The sequence below is a fragment of the Myotis yumanensis genome, unplaced genomic scaffold, assembly GCF_028538775.1.
Source record: "Myotis yumanensis isolate MYYU_CA2020_CCGP unplaced genomic scaffold, mMyoYum1.0.hap1 SCAF_24, whole genome shotgun sequence".
Classification (NCBI taxonomy): domain Eukaryota; kingdom Metazoa; phylum Chordata; class Mammalia; order Chiroptera; family Vespertilionidae; genus Myotis; species Myotis yumanensis.
Genome location: NW_027223775.1, coordinates 10,692,037 through 10,707,036, shown reverse-complemented (window position 1 = coordinate 10,707,036; position 15,000 = coordinate 10,692,037). Strand labels below are relative to the sequence as shown.

The window sequence follows — 15,000 nt, the reverse complement described above, 5'->3', positions numbered from 1 at the left end:
ACGAGACCTCCGTGAGTATGAGCGCCGTCGTCCCCGAGAAGTTCATGGGCTGCTCGGTGATGCCGCGGTTCCTCATCAGGAAGCAGTCCGCGTGGACGATGAACAGGCCCAGGACGTGCGAAGAGATAAACAACAAGGTGGCTGCAATGATCGAGCAGATGACGGGCGCCCAGGAGACCGAGAGGAGGCGGGCGCGTCTCGCGGTGGCGAGCGTGAGGGCCGCGCAGGCCGCCATCTGCACGCCCACCTGGAGCGTGCGGGCCAGGCCGGCGCGCTTCTCCGAGAGGTCCCAGAGGGCGCAGTCGCCCATCATGGACAGGGGCATCCCGTAGAAATGGTCGAAGCCGTGGCGGAGGGGGGTGGTGGCAGTGGTCGGTCGAGGACTCACAGTTGAGACCCAGGTGCCATTTTCCTAAATAAAAGCAAAAATTGGAGGTTTCTATGCCCGGCCGGCGTGGCTCAGTGGTTGAGCGTTGACCTAAGAACCAGGAGGTCACGGGTTCGATTCCCAGTCAAGGGCACAGGCCCGGGTGGCGGGCTCGATCCCCAGTGGGGGGCGTGCAGGAGGCAGCCAATTCGTGATTCTCTCTCATCATTGATGTTTCTCTCTCTCCCTCTCCCTTCCTCTCTGAAATCAATAAAAATATTTAAAAAAATAAATCGTAAAAAATTATTACTATCACGTAGTGATTATAATAACTTGGTCTCATTTCAAGAAATTATTGTCCTGGCCCGACCAGTGTTTCTCAGTGGTTAGTGTCAACCTAGGAACCAGGAGGTCACAGTTCGCTTCCCGGTCCAGGGCACATGCCCGGGTTGTGGGCTCCATCCCCAGTAGGGGGCGTGCAGGAGGCGGCCGATCCACGATTCTCTCTCATCATGGATGTTTCTCTCTTTCCCTCTCCCTTCCTCTCTGAAATCAATAAAAATATTTAAAATATAAACAATTATTACTTATTACTATCACATACTGATCACGATAACTTGGTCTCATTTCAAGAAAATATTGTCTTTTCTTGGCCAGTGTTGCTCAGTGGTTGAGCATTGACGTATGAACCAAGAGGATCCCCCAAATATTTATTTTTTATACATTTTTTTATTGCTTTCAGAAAGAAAGGGAGAGGGAGAGAAAGATAGAGAGAGAGAGTGAGAGAGAGAGAGACATCAATGATGAGAATCACAGATTGGCTGCCTCCTGCATGTCCCCTTCTGGGGATCGAGCCACTGGGGATGTAGATATAGATATGTAGATAGATATAGACAGATAGATATAAATATAGATATTGATCACGATAACTTGGTCTCATTTCAAGAAATTATCGTCCTTGCCCGGCCAGTGTGGCTCAGCGGTTGAGCGTCGACCTACGAACCCGGAGGTCAGGGTTCGATTCCCCGTCAGGGCACATGCCTGGGGGGTGGGATCGATCCCCAGTAGGGGATGCTGTGGCTCCTCATCAGAACGCAGTCCGCGTGCGAAGAGATAAAGAACAAGGTTGTCGCAATGATCGACCAGATGACGGGCCACCCTCTGGGATGGAGAGGAGGTGGGTATGCCTCCCAGCGGCCAGTGTCAGGGCCTCAAAGGCCATGTTTTGCCAACGGAAGTTCTCTCTCTCTCTCTCTCTCTTCCTCTCTCTCTCCTTCCCTCTCCCATCTACTCTCTCAAATCAATAAAAACACGTTAAAGAAATACAAAGAGAAACGATGTTCTGAAAGCTCGGAAACAGACACACCTATCAGTCCCGTGGCATAGCCCCGGTCCTTCAGTATCTTCGCAAACGTCGTCTCATTGGCGGGAAGGCCGCCCGGGACTGCTGTCCACTGGAGAACGCGGGAGCCGTCGCTGGACACCATGCCTTTGGGGGATCGTTTTTCAAACAAACGGTACCGTCACGCACTGATCTTTATTCTTATCGTCGCAATTTTTTCTCTTAAAAAAATTAGCATTTCCCAATAACAATTCACGGTCAGTATTATATACGGGTGGCCCGGTGCATGGATTCATGCACATAGAAAGGGAATTAGCTAGAAGAAAGATTCCTGCATTGAACGTCTGCCCCCTGGTGGTCAGTGCATGTCATAGCGACCGCTCATAACAATCGCTGAGGCTTTTATATATATAGAAAGTATTATAAAATTAAAACGTGCATGCGATTGGTGACGGCGAGAGCTTTATATGTATCAACATTTATTTTTAAATCGCTAGTGCGTGTCATATGTACCACCTGGCCGGTTGGTCGGATGGTCGGTCGTCCATACGGTCGGTCAATTAGCCTTTTATATATATTGATGAGTTTCAGATGTACAGCATGGTGGTTAGACGTGTATATAATTTATAAAGTGAACCCCCGATATTTCCACTGCCCACCTGGCACTATACATAGTTATGACAATACTAGAGGCCCGGTGCACGAAATTCATGCAATCGTGGGGGGGGGGGGATCCCTTAGTCCGGATTGCGAGAGGGCGCAGGCCAGGGAGAGGGACCCCCACTGGTGCATGATTGGGGCCAGAGAGGGACATGGGAGGTTGTCCAGCCAGGGAAGGACCACATGAGGGCTCCAGGGTGTGTCTGGCCCGTCACACTCAGTCCCGATCGGCTGGTCCCCAGCAGCAAGCTCACCTACCGGTCGGAGTGTCTGCCCCCTGGTGGTCAGTGTATGTCATAGCAACTGGTCAACCAGTCGACTGTCTGCCCCCTGGTGGTCAGTGTATATCATAGAGATTGGTTGAAATGTCGATTCTCTGCCCCCTGGTGGTCAGTGCACGTCATAGCGACTGGTCGATTGGTCGACTGTCTGCCCCCGGTGGTCAGTGCACGTCATAGCGACTGGTCGACTGTCTGCCCCCTGGTGGTCAGTGTATGTCATAGCAACTGGTCGAAATGTTGATTCTCTGCCCCTGGTGGTCAGTGCATGTCATAATCACTGGTCAACCGGTCGACTGTCTTGCCCCCTGGTGGTCAGTGCACGTCATAGCGACTGGTTGACCGGTCAACTGCCCTCTAGTGGTCAGTGTATGTCATAGCAACTGGTCAAAATGTTGATTCTCTGCCCCTGGTGCTCAATGCACATCATAGCTACTGGTCGACTGTCTGCCCCCCGGTGGTCAGTGCACGTCATAGCGACTGGTCGACCGGTCGACTATCTGCCCCCTGGTGGTCAGTGCACGTCATAGCGACTGGTTGACTGGTCGTCTGCCTGCCCCCTGGTGGTCAGTGCATGTCATAGCGACTGGTTGACCGGTCAACTGCCCTCTGGTGGTCAGTGTATGTCATAGCAACTGGTCAAAATGTTGATTCTCTGCCGCTGGTGGTCAAGGCACGTCATAGCGACTGGTCGACTGTCTGTCCCCTGGTGGTCAGTGCACGTCATAGCGACTGGTCGACCGGTCAACTGTCTGCCCCCTGGTGGTCAGTGCACGTCATAGCGACTGGTCGACCGGTCAAATGTCTGCCCCCTGGTGGTCAGTGCACGTCATAGCGACTGGTTGACTGGTCGTCTGCCTGCCCCCTGGTGGTCAGTGCACGTCATAGCGACTGGTCGACTGGTCGACTGTCTGCCCCCTGGTGGTCAGTGTATGTCATAGCAACTGGTCAAAATGTCAATGCTCTGCCCCTGGTGGTCAGTGCATGTCATAGCGACTGGTCGACTGTCTGCCCCCTGGTGGTCAGTGCACGTCATAGCGGCTGGTCGACTGGTCGACTGTCTAGCCCCCTGGTGGTCAGTGTATGTCATAGCAACTGGTCTAAATGTTGATTCTCTGCCCCCTGGTGGTCAGTGCACGTCATAATCACTGGTCAACCGGTTGACTGTCTAGCCCCCTGGTGGTCAGTGCACGTCATAGTGACTGGTCGACTGGTCGACTATCTAGCCCCTCCCTCTCTAAAAATCAACAAAAACATAACCTTGGTGGTGTATGCCTCGGTGGTCAGACACAAGGAAGGACTCACCCGATCGCAGGGGGTACCTCCCTGTGAGGAAGGCAGCCCGACTTGGGGTGCAGACGGAAGCCGCGGCGAGGTGCTGGGTGAGCCGCACGCCATCCTGGGCGAGACGGTCGATATTTGGAGTCCTGGGGGGGGGGGGGGGGGGAGACGAGAATCATTTCCTTCCTTAAACAATGAAAACAGTGGCTTCCCCATCAATATCTGAGGGTCGTCACTGAATACATGAAGGTGGCCCGGCCAGTGTGCTCAGTGGTTGAGCATCGACCTATGAACCAGGAGGCCATGGTTTAATCCCCTGTCAAAGATACAGGCCCAGGTTGGGGGTTCCATCCCCAGTAGGGGGCGTGCAGGAGGCATCCGATCCATGGTTCTCTCTCACCTTTGATGTTTCTATCTCTCTCTCTCCCTCTCCTTTCCTTGCTCTCTAAAATTAATAAAAACATGCGAATCTTATGGTTTTAAAATATATTTTCATTTTAAAAACGAACCGTGACCTCCTGGTTCATGGGTCGACGCTCAACCATGGAGCCACGCCAGCCGGGCAATACATGCTAATCTTAAGAAAATAAATAAGAAAGAAAGAAAGAAGGGAGGGAAGAAATAAAGAGAGAGAGAGAGAGAGAGAAAGGAAGAAAGAAAGAAATAAAGAAAGAAAGAAAGAGGAGAAAGACAGCTCTAACTGGTTTGGCTCAGTGGATAGAGCGTTGGCCTGTGGACTCAAGGGTCCCGGGTTCGATTCCGGTCAAGGGCATGTAGCTTGGTTGCGGGCACATCCGCAGTAGGGAGTGTGCAGGAGGCAGCTGATCGATGTTTCTAACTCTCGATCCCTCTCCCTTCCTCTCTGTAAAAATAAATCAATAATATATATATTTTTTTAAAAAAGGAGAAATACACAAAGAAAATGAGAGAAAAAATAAAAGAAAAAGAAAGAGAAAGATAGAAAGAAAGAAGAGAAGAAAGAAAAAGAGAAAAATAGAGAAAGACAGAAAGAAAAGAAAGAAAGAAAAAGAGAAAAACAACAAAAAAATAAAGAACGGAAAGAAAGAAAAACAGCAAAGAAAGAAAAAAGATAAGAGAAGGAAAAATAAAAAAAGACAAAAAAGAAAGAATGAAAAAAAGGGGAAGAAATAAAAAAGAACAGAAAGAAAGAAAGAAAGAAAGAAAGAAAGAAAGAAAGAAAGAGAAAGAAAGAAAGAAAGAAAGAAAGAAAGAAAGAAAGAAAGAAAGAAAGAAAGAAGTACCCCCGCATGGGATGCATTTGAGCTGCGGATGTCGCGAGCCCAGGCAGATAGCGGGATGCGGGGTGCTTAAGAGTGTGTGCGGAATTCTCTTCACATCCCCATTGGCCATTTCCAGGGAGAAATGCACCCCCCCAGGGGTCAGGGGTCAGGGATCCCCCCCATTGGGGCAGCACCCAGGGGGCCGATGATCTCCTTCTTGCCTGATGGTGGCGTTGCCATAGCAGCCGACGTCCCCGATGCCAAGGTCATCCGCCATCAGCAGAAGGATGTTGGGACGGGAGGCGGGAACATCCCTAGCGTCGGTCGGCCTCGAACCCAGGATGCCGATCGTTACGGCGAGCCAGGCCCTGCAAAGCAAGCTGACAAAGGCATGCTTAGCGTCTCTTTCTTCTTTTCTTTTCTTTTCTTTTCTTTTCTTTTCTTTTCTTTTCTTTTCTTTTCTTTCTCTCGCTCCCTCTTTCTCTCTCTCTCTCTTTCTCTCTTTCTTTCTTTCCTCATTGATTTCAGAGAGAAAAGGAGAGGGAGGGAGAGAGAAACATCCATGATGAGAGAGAATCATGCATCGTCGGCTGCCTCCTGCACGCCCCCTACTGGGGATGGAGCCCACAACCCAGGCCTGTGCCCTTGACCAGGAATCGAACCTGGGACCCTTCAGTCCACAGGCTGATGCTCTATCCACTGAGCCAAACCAACTACAGCAAAGTAAGACTCTTTTTAAAATATATTTTTACAAGAGGCCCGGTGCACGAATTTGTGCACCAGTGGGGTCCCTTGGCCTGGCCTGCGGGATCGGGCCGAAACCGGCTCCCCGACATCCCCCGAGGTGTCCCAGATGGTGAGAGGGTGCAGGCCAGGCCGAGGGACCCCACCGGCGCACGATCGGGGCCGGGGAGGGACGCGGGAGGTTGGCCGGCCGGGGAGGGACCGCGGGAGGGAGGGCTCCAGGGCATGTCCGGCCTGTCTCACTCAGTCCCCATCGGCCAGACCCCAGCAGCAAGCTCACCCAGTGGTCGGAGCGTCTGCCCCCTGGTGGTCAGTGCACGTCATAGCGACTGGTCAACTGGTCTACTGTCTGCCCCCTGGTGGTCAGTGCACGTCATAGCGAGCGGTTGAGCAGCCTTAGCATATCATTAGCATATTACACTTTGATTGGTTGAGCGGCCGACCCGTTGACTGGATATTTAGCATATTAGGCTTTTATTATATAGGATTGATTTCAGAGAGGAAGGGAGACGAAGAGAGAGAGATAGAAACATCCATGATGAGAGAGAATCACGGACCGGCTGCCTCCTGCACGCCCCCTACTGGGGATCGAGCTCGAAACCCAGGCATGTGCCCTTGACCGGGAATCGAACCCGGGACCTCCTGGTTCCTCGGTCGACGCTCAGCCACTGAGCCACAAGCAATGGACCCCGTTGTTCCTGGCGCATTTGGTAACGGGGACACGGAGACGTGCGGAGGCCGAAATGGGAGACTCGTGGTTGCACCGCGTCCCTTCCTACCTGGAACGTTCCGGATGTAACATGTTCTCTTTCTCGCTTCTCGTCTCCTGTGAGGAGGAAAGAGACCAGTCATGACACAGGCAGCCGGTCGCTGTTTCTCTCTCATCATTGACGTTTCTCTCTCTCTCTCCCTCTTTCTTCCTCCCTGGAGTCAATAAAAATATATATGTATCTATGAAGGAAAACACTATATACGTCAAATCCTTTTAATCTTGAAATATGGAGGTTTATTGCATGTAATATTATTTTTTATTTTTTAATATATTTCATTGATTTTTCACAGAGAGGAAGGGAGAGGGATAGAGAGTTAGAAACATCGATGAGAGAGAAACATCGATCAGCTGCCTCCTGCACGCCCCCTACTGGGGATGTGCCCGCAACCCAGGTCCACGCCCTTGACCGGATTCGAACCCGGGACCCTTCAGTCCGCAGGCCGACGCTCTATCCACTGAGCCACACCGGTCAGGGCATAATGGACCTGCCTCTATAGTTTAAGTTTAAATAATCTGGCTCTCCAAAGAGATTTCATTCTCCGTCCTGTTGACATTTGGCTCCGTTGACTAATTAGTTTGCCGACCGCCGACTGGCTACAGGGCATCGTCTGAGATCCGGTGGACGAACCGCCCAGAGGCCGAGAGAGACGCTAGAAAGCAAACAAGGCCTTTCTGGAACATTCCGAGGCTGTTTGCTATCGACGACGGTGGCCAACGGCCGGGCGAACCCCCCTGGGCATTGCAAACAGTGGTTCTCAACCTTGGCTGCACCTTAGAATCACCTGGGAATCTTTTTTTAAAAAAAATTCCTTGATTTCTGGGCCGCGTCCTCTGGAAATTCTGTGTCTTTGTGATGGGGGTTGGGCGGGGCTGCAACATGAGGAACCGAGACACAGAATTTCCGGAGGACGAGGCCCAGAAATCAGGATTTTTAAAAATATATATATATTTTATTGATTTTTTTACAGAGAGGAAGAGAGAGGGATAGAGAGTTAGAAACATCGATGAGAGAGAAACGTCGATCGGCTGCCTCCTGCACGCCCCCCACTGGGGATGTGCCCGCAACCCAGGTACATGCCCTTGACCGGGATTCGAATCCGGGACCCTTGAGTCCGCAGGCCGACGCTCTATCCGTTGAGCCAAACCGGTTAGGTCAGAAATCAGGATTTTTAAAAAAGATTCCCAGGTGGTTCTAAGGTGCAGCCAAGGTTGAGAACCACTGCTCTAAAGTCAATAAATCTATAGCCCTGGCTGGTGTGGCTCAGTGGATAGAGCGTCAGCCTGCAGACTGGAGGGTCCTGGGTTCGATTCCCGCTCAGGACACATGCCCGGGTTGTGGGTTCGACCCCCAGTCGGGGGCATGCAGGCAAACGATGCATAATTCTCTCTCCTCATGGATGTTTCTCTCTCTCTCTCTCTCTCTCTTCCTCTCTTCTCTAAAAATCAATAGCAACATATTTTTTTAAAAAAAATAAAACGTATCAGTATATTATGTATGAATTGCATCACTTAATCATCTATTCATCCCTAGGCACGGAAGGTTACAAAATAGTTTTATTTCCATTCTAGTTCTCCCCGTATTTCCTCCACCTTTTAAGATGAGAAAAAAAGTGAAATCGTATAAAATTTCTGCACCACCCTGAGTCAAAATTACTTCCTGGCCCGGCTGGTGTGGCTCAGTGGATAGAGCGTCAGCCTGTGGACTGCAGGGTCCCGGGTTCGATTCCCGGTCAAGGGCACAGGCCCGGGTTGCGGGCTCGATCCTCAGTAGGGGGCGTGCGGGAGGCGGCCGATCCGTGATTCTCTCTCATCGTGGATGTTTCTCTCTCTCTCTCTCCCTCTCCCTTCCTCTCTGAAATCCATAAATATATATTTAAAGATATCCTATAGAATAAAAGCCTAATTTGCAAATTGCCTCCTCGACTGGGAGTTGGACCGGGCGTTCGACCGGGAGATGTGGGGGGAGCTGGCTGGCTGGACCCCACCCCCAGGCACGAATTCATGCACCCGGCCTCTAGAATATATATATTTTTAAAAACGTTGACAACCTTAAGAAAAAAGAGGAAAGCCAGCAAAAATTTTAAAGTCATGATTTCTTCTCGTTTTCATTATATACATCATGCATATAAGTATCTGCATTTCTTATCATTTCTTCATGCATTTCTTTCCATTTTTTTTTCTGGATGGATTTATTCTTTCTTTTATTCACTTATTTTTAATTTTTTTCTCTATTGATTTATGTTTTATCTTATTGATTTATTTTAAAATCAGTTTTAAATATTGATTTCTTAATTTTGGGTTGGAACAGAGGGACAGCAGCGTCTCATACACGGGGGCGTCTCATACGCGGAAAAATCTGGTATATTTCAAAGAAAAGAAAAGAGAAGGAAAAATCAGCAGAGAACGGGATGCAGGCCCCGGGGGTGGAGGCGGTGGGGGAGGTGAGAAGGCGTTCAGGCCACAAACCTGAACCTTGAGTGTGAATTCCGTCCCCAGACCCAAGGCCCCAGCCGCGGTCGGCCAACTGCGGCTCGGGAGCCACGTGCGGCTCTTTGGCCCCCGGAGTGTGGCTCTTCCTCAGCCTGAGGGGTTAGCCTCATTCAGTGAATCACAACGGACCTGCCTCTATAGTTTAAGTTTAAATAATTTGGCTCAAAAAAGAGATTTCATTCGCCGTCCTGTTGATATTTGGCTCCGTTGGCGAATGAGTTTGCCGACCGCCGACCGGCTGGAGGGCATCGTTCGAGATCCGGTGGACGAACAGCCCAGAGGCCGAGAGAGACGCTAGGAAGCAAACAAGGCCTTTCTGGAACATTCCGAGGCTGTTTGCTATCGCCCACGGTGGCCAACGGCCGGGCGAACCCCCCTGGGCATTGCAAACAGTGGTTCTCAACCTTGGCTGCACCTTAGAATCACCTGGGAATCTTTTTTTAAAAAAAATTCCTTGATTTCTGGGCCGCGTCCTCCGGAAATTTTGTGTCTTTGTGATGGGGGTTGGGCGGGGCTGCAACATGAGGAACCGAGACACAGAATTTCCGGAGGACGAGGCCCAGAAATCAGGATTTTAAAAAAAATATATATATTTTATTGATTTTTTTTACAGAGAGGAAGGGAGAGGGATGGAGAGTTAGAAACATCGATGAGAGAGAAACATTGATCAGCTGCCTCCTGCACGTCCCTGTCTGGGGATGTGCCCGCAACCGAGGTACATGCCCTTGACCGGGATTCGAATCCGGGACCCTTGAGTCCACAGGCTGACGCTCTATCCGTTGAGCCAAATCGGTTAGGGCAGAAATCAGGATTTTTAAAAAAGATTCCCAGGTGGTTCTAAGCTGCAGCCAAGGTTGAGAACCACTGATCTGAAGTCAATAAATCAATAGCCCTGGCTGGTGTGGCTCAGTGGATAGAGCATCAGCCTGCAGACTGAAGGGTCCTGGGTTCGAATCCCGGTCAAGGGCACAGGCCCGGGTTGCGGGTTCGACCCCCCAGTCGGGGGCGTGCGGGAGGCGGCCGATCCGTGATTCTCTCTCCTCGTGGATGTTTTTTTTTTCTCTCTCCCTCTGCCTTCCTCTCTGAAATGAATGAAAATACATTAAAAAATAAAATTTAAAAAAAGCAAAAAAGAACAAATCAACTCAAAGTTTAAACGCAATAAATTTTAACGACCGAACAAGAAGAGGAACCAGACGTTTTAAAAAAAATCAAATCCAGGATCTGGCCGCCCCTCCCATCGATGCCGGAGACGCATCGGACGGCAAGAACGGTTTAAGCTTAGGACACCCATAAATTGGACAGTTTCCTCACATTTCATTTTTTTTTTTTAAATTTTTATATTTTTTAATATATTTGTATCGATTTCAGGGAAGAATGGAGAGATAGAAACATCCACGAGGAGAGAGAACCATGGACCGGCCGCCTCCTGCACGCCCCCCGCTGGGGATCGAGCCCGCCACCCGGGGCCTGTGCCCTTGACCGGGATTCGAACCCAGGACCCTGCAGTCCACAGGCCGACGCTCTACCCACTGAGCCACACCGGCCGGGGCTGAATAAAACGTTTCGAAACCATCTCCATCCCTTGGCAACGCGTCCTGTGCGTGTCCCACGTCCCACGCGGTTCAGGGTTCGAGCTCTGGAGAGGGGGGGGGCCGCACGCAGATGAGGGAGAAGAGACAAGAAATGATAATTTGGGAATTGGGGGGCCGGAGTGGGGAGCCCAGCCCAAGAGGGGGGGCCCCCCCAGGACTGGGCAGGCGGAAAATTCCAGAAACAGACAGACTATCTTATCCATAAGGATCGACAGGACGTATCTGATGGGGAAGTTGCTTCAATCAATACCATTGTCAACCCAGGAGCCAATGGAGCCAATGATCAATAGGACAAATATTGGAATCTCTTTGGAGCCGAATTTTTTTAAACTTCAACTATCTGGGCAGGTCCCTGGTGACTCACTGAATGAGGGGACCCCCGAGGCTTAGGAAGAGCCACACGCCAGGGGCCGGAGAGCCGCATGCGGCTCGCGAGCCGCGGTTGGCCCCCCCCCCCCGGGGGGATTCTGCACTGAACGGCGGGGGCCTGGCCCTGACCTTGGCCGGGGCTCAGGGGTCACCCGCGTTCAGGGTCAGAACGGGTTTGGTCAGCCCCGGCCAGTGTGGCTCAGTGGGTAGAGCGCAGGCCGGCGGGCGGAAGGGTCCCGGGTTCGATTCTGGTCGGAGGGCACAGGCCCGGGGTCGCGAGATAATGATGTTACGTGCAATAAACGTGATAATATCTCAAGAAAAATGATTTTAAATATAATAATGTTCCAGGCAATAAACATTAATATGTCAAGAAAATCGATTTTAAATAGAGGAATGTTACTTGCAATCAACAGCAATTATTCAAGGAAAACCGATCTTAGATATAATAATGTTCCAGGCAATAAACATGATAATATCTCAAGGAAAACGATTTTAAATAGTCATGCTACATGCAATAAACATTCATATGAATACGTCAAGAAAAACTATTTAAATAGAATAATGCTACATGCAATCAACACAAGTTATTCAAGAAAAACTACCTTAAATATAATAATAATACATGCAAATAAACATGATAATATCTCAGGAAAAACGATTTAAATATAATAATGTTCCATGCAATAAACATTAATATGTCAAGAATCGATTTTAAATAATGTTACTTGCAATCAACAGCAATTATTCAAGGAAAACGATCTTAGATATAATGTTACATGCAGTAAGCATGATAGTATCTCAAGAAAAACGATTTTAAATATAGGAATGCTACATGCAATAAACATTAATATGAATACTTCAAGAAAAACGGTTTAAATATAATAATGTTCCATGCAATAAACATTAATATGTCAAGAATCGATTTTAAATAGAGTAGTGTTACCTGCAATCAACAGCAATTATTCATGGAAGAAAGATCTTAGATATAATAATGTTCCAGGCAATAAATGTTATAATATCTCAAGGAAAACGATTTTAAATAGTCATGCTACATGCAATAAACATTCATATGAATACGTCAAGAAAAACTATTTAAATAGAATAATGCTACATGCAATCAACACAAGTTATTCAAGAAAAACTACCTTAAATATAATAATAATACATGCAAATAAACATGATAATATCTCAGGAAAAACGATTTAAATATAATAATGTTCCATGCAATAAGCATTAATATTTCAAGAAAATCGATTTTAAATAGAGTAATGTTACCTGCAATCAACAGCAATGATTCAAGGAAAATGATCTTAGATATAATAATGTTCCATGCAATAAACATGATAATATCTCAAGAAAAAACGATTTTAAATATAATAATGCTACAGGCAATCAACACAAGTTATTCAAGAAAAACTATCTTAAATATAATAATAATAGTACCTGCAAACAAACATGATAACATCTCAGGAAAAACGATTTAAATATAATCATGTCCCAGGCAATCAACATCAATATGTCAAGAAAAGCAGTTTTAAGTATAAGAACGCCACGTGCAATAAACACCAACGATCCAAGAGACACGATTTAAAATATAAGGATAATATCCCATGAATATGGCAAGAATAAACGGATTTCCGGTAGAAGAATAAATCATTTATTTTTTTAAAAAAAAATAAAAAGCACCATTTCCAGGGCGCACGCCCGGCACCCAGCCATCGCGGGGTGCTGGCCGCACAGGCCTGGGGTCCCCTGCCAGCCCCCCCGCCCCCCCCGACCCCAGACCCCCCCAAAAAAGCAAGCGAGTTACCCGAACACGTGAGCTGCCTCCCTTCTTGCAGGAGCTGGAGGTCCGGGTGCCTGCGGGCCTCACCGCGCATGTGCAGCGGCAGCTGACTCACCCTCCAGACTCGCAGGGAACCCAGCCCCCGGGGGGGGGGGGGTGGCTCAGTGGGTAGAGCGCCCGCCTGCGGACCCCAGGGTCCCGGGTTCGAGTCCTGCAAGGCCCAGGTTGCGGGCTCGACACCCCCCCCCCCCGCAAGCAGGGGGCGTGCATATACCCATTTAAATCAATAAAATCAATAAACAGAATTCCCAGCAATTGGCTTGGCCTCAGTGGATAGCTTAAAAGAATAAATAAAATGAATTAAAAAAAGAATTCCAATAAATAAAGAATAAATAAAGAATCCCAGCCCCAGCCAGTGTGGCTCAGTGGATAGCTTAAAAGAATAAATAAAATGAATTAAAAAAAGAATTCCAATAAATAAAGAATAAATAAAGAATCCCAGCCCCAGCCAGTGTGGCTCAGTGGATAGCTTAAAAGAATAAATAAAATAAATTAAAAAGAGAATTCATCCCCAGCCAGTGTGGCTCAGTGGATAGAGCGCCCGCCTGCGGACTCCAGGGTCCCGGGTTCGAGTCCCTCAAGGCCCAGGTGGTGGGCTCGACCTCCCCCCGCCCCCGCCAGTAGGGGGCGTGCAGGAGGCAGCGATGATTCTATCCCTCTCTCTCCTTTCTCTGAAATCAATGAAAATATCCATTTAAATCAATAAAATCAATAAACAGAATTCCCAGCAATTGGCTTGGCCTCAGTGGATAGCTTAAAAGAATAAATAAAATAAATTAAAAAAAGAGAATTCCAATAAATGAAGAATCCCAGCCCCAGCCAGTGTGGCTCAGTGGATAGCGCATCGGCCTGCGGACTCCAGGGTCCTGGGTTCGAGTCCCTCAAGGCCCAGGTGGTGGGCTCTATCCCCCCCTCCCGCCAGTAGGGGGCGTGCGGGAGACAGCGATGATTCTATCCCTCTCTCTCCTTTCTCTGAGATCAATGAAAATATCCATTTAAATCCATAAAATCAATAAACAGAATTCCCAGCCAGCAAATTGGTTTGGCTCAGTGGATAGCTTAAAAGAATAAATAAAATAAATTAAAAAAAGAGAATTCCAATAAATGAAGAATCCCAGCCCCAGCCAGTGTGGCTCAGTGGATAGAGCGTCGGCCTGCGGACTCGAGGGTCCCGGGTTCGAGTCCCTCAAGGCCCGGGTTGTGGGCTCGATTCCCCAGTAGGGGGCGTGCGGGAGGCAGCCGGTCCGTGATTCTCTCTCATCACGGATGTTTCTATTCCTCTCTGATATCAATAAAAAAAAAAGAAAATATATATATATATATATTTTATAATATAATCAACAAAAAAGATACGATTATAATTCCAGCACTCGGCTTGGCTCAGTTGGAGAGCTTGAAAGAATAAATAAAACGAATTAAAGACAGAATCCCAATTCAATAAGGAATCCCAGCCCCAGCCGGTGTGGCTCAGTGGATAGAGCGCCGGCCTGCGGACTCGAGGGTCCCGGGTTCGAGTCCCTCAAGGCCCAGGTTGCAGGCTCGATCCCCCAGTAGGGGGCGTGCGGGAGGCGGTCGGTCCGTGATTCTCTCTCATCATAGATCTTTCTATCTCCCTCTCCCTTCCTCTCTGAAATCAATAATAATAATAAAATAAATGAACTCATTGCCTGGGATTCTTTATTTAATTTGTTTATTCTTTTAAAGGGGGACCCTTAAGGCCTCAGGACGATGCTCGCTCCGAACCGGCTAGGGCTGGATTTCCCGTTTCATATAAATCAATAAAAAATACATTTAAAAATATATTTTATAATATAATCAACAAAAAATATATTTCATAATATAGTAACATATTTACAATCAATAAAATATATTTATATATTAACAATATATATATAACTGTGTCTCCGTCTCCCTTCCTCTCTGAAATCAATAAAAATATATATCTTATCATATAATCAATAAAAAAGATACGACTATAATTCCAGCACTCGGCTTGGCTCAGTCGGAGAGCT

At 48.2% G+C, this 15,000-nt stretch overlaps 1 protein-coding gene across 1 annotated transcript in view; it reads right to left on the bottom strand.

Moving 5' to 3' along the window:
• The window catches only part of ARSL (arylsulfatase L), a 27,634-nt gene that overhangs the window by 12,155 nt on the left and 479 nt on the right, over positions 1-15,000 (bottom strand). Inside the window, 6 exon segments of the mRNA XM_070402703.1 lie at positions 1-358; positions 360-412; positions 1,734-1,856; positions 3,953-4,074; positions 5,391-5,549; positions 6,693-6,739. The exon segment at positions 1-358 is cut by the window's left edge and continues 13 nt beyond it. Coding sequence (XP_070258804.1) covers positions 1-358; positions 360-412; positions 1,734-1,856; positions 3,953-4,074; positions 5,391-5,549; positions 6,693-6,715 — 838 coding nt within the window. The 5' untranslated portion in view covers positions 6,716-6,739.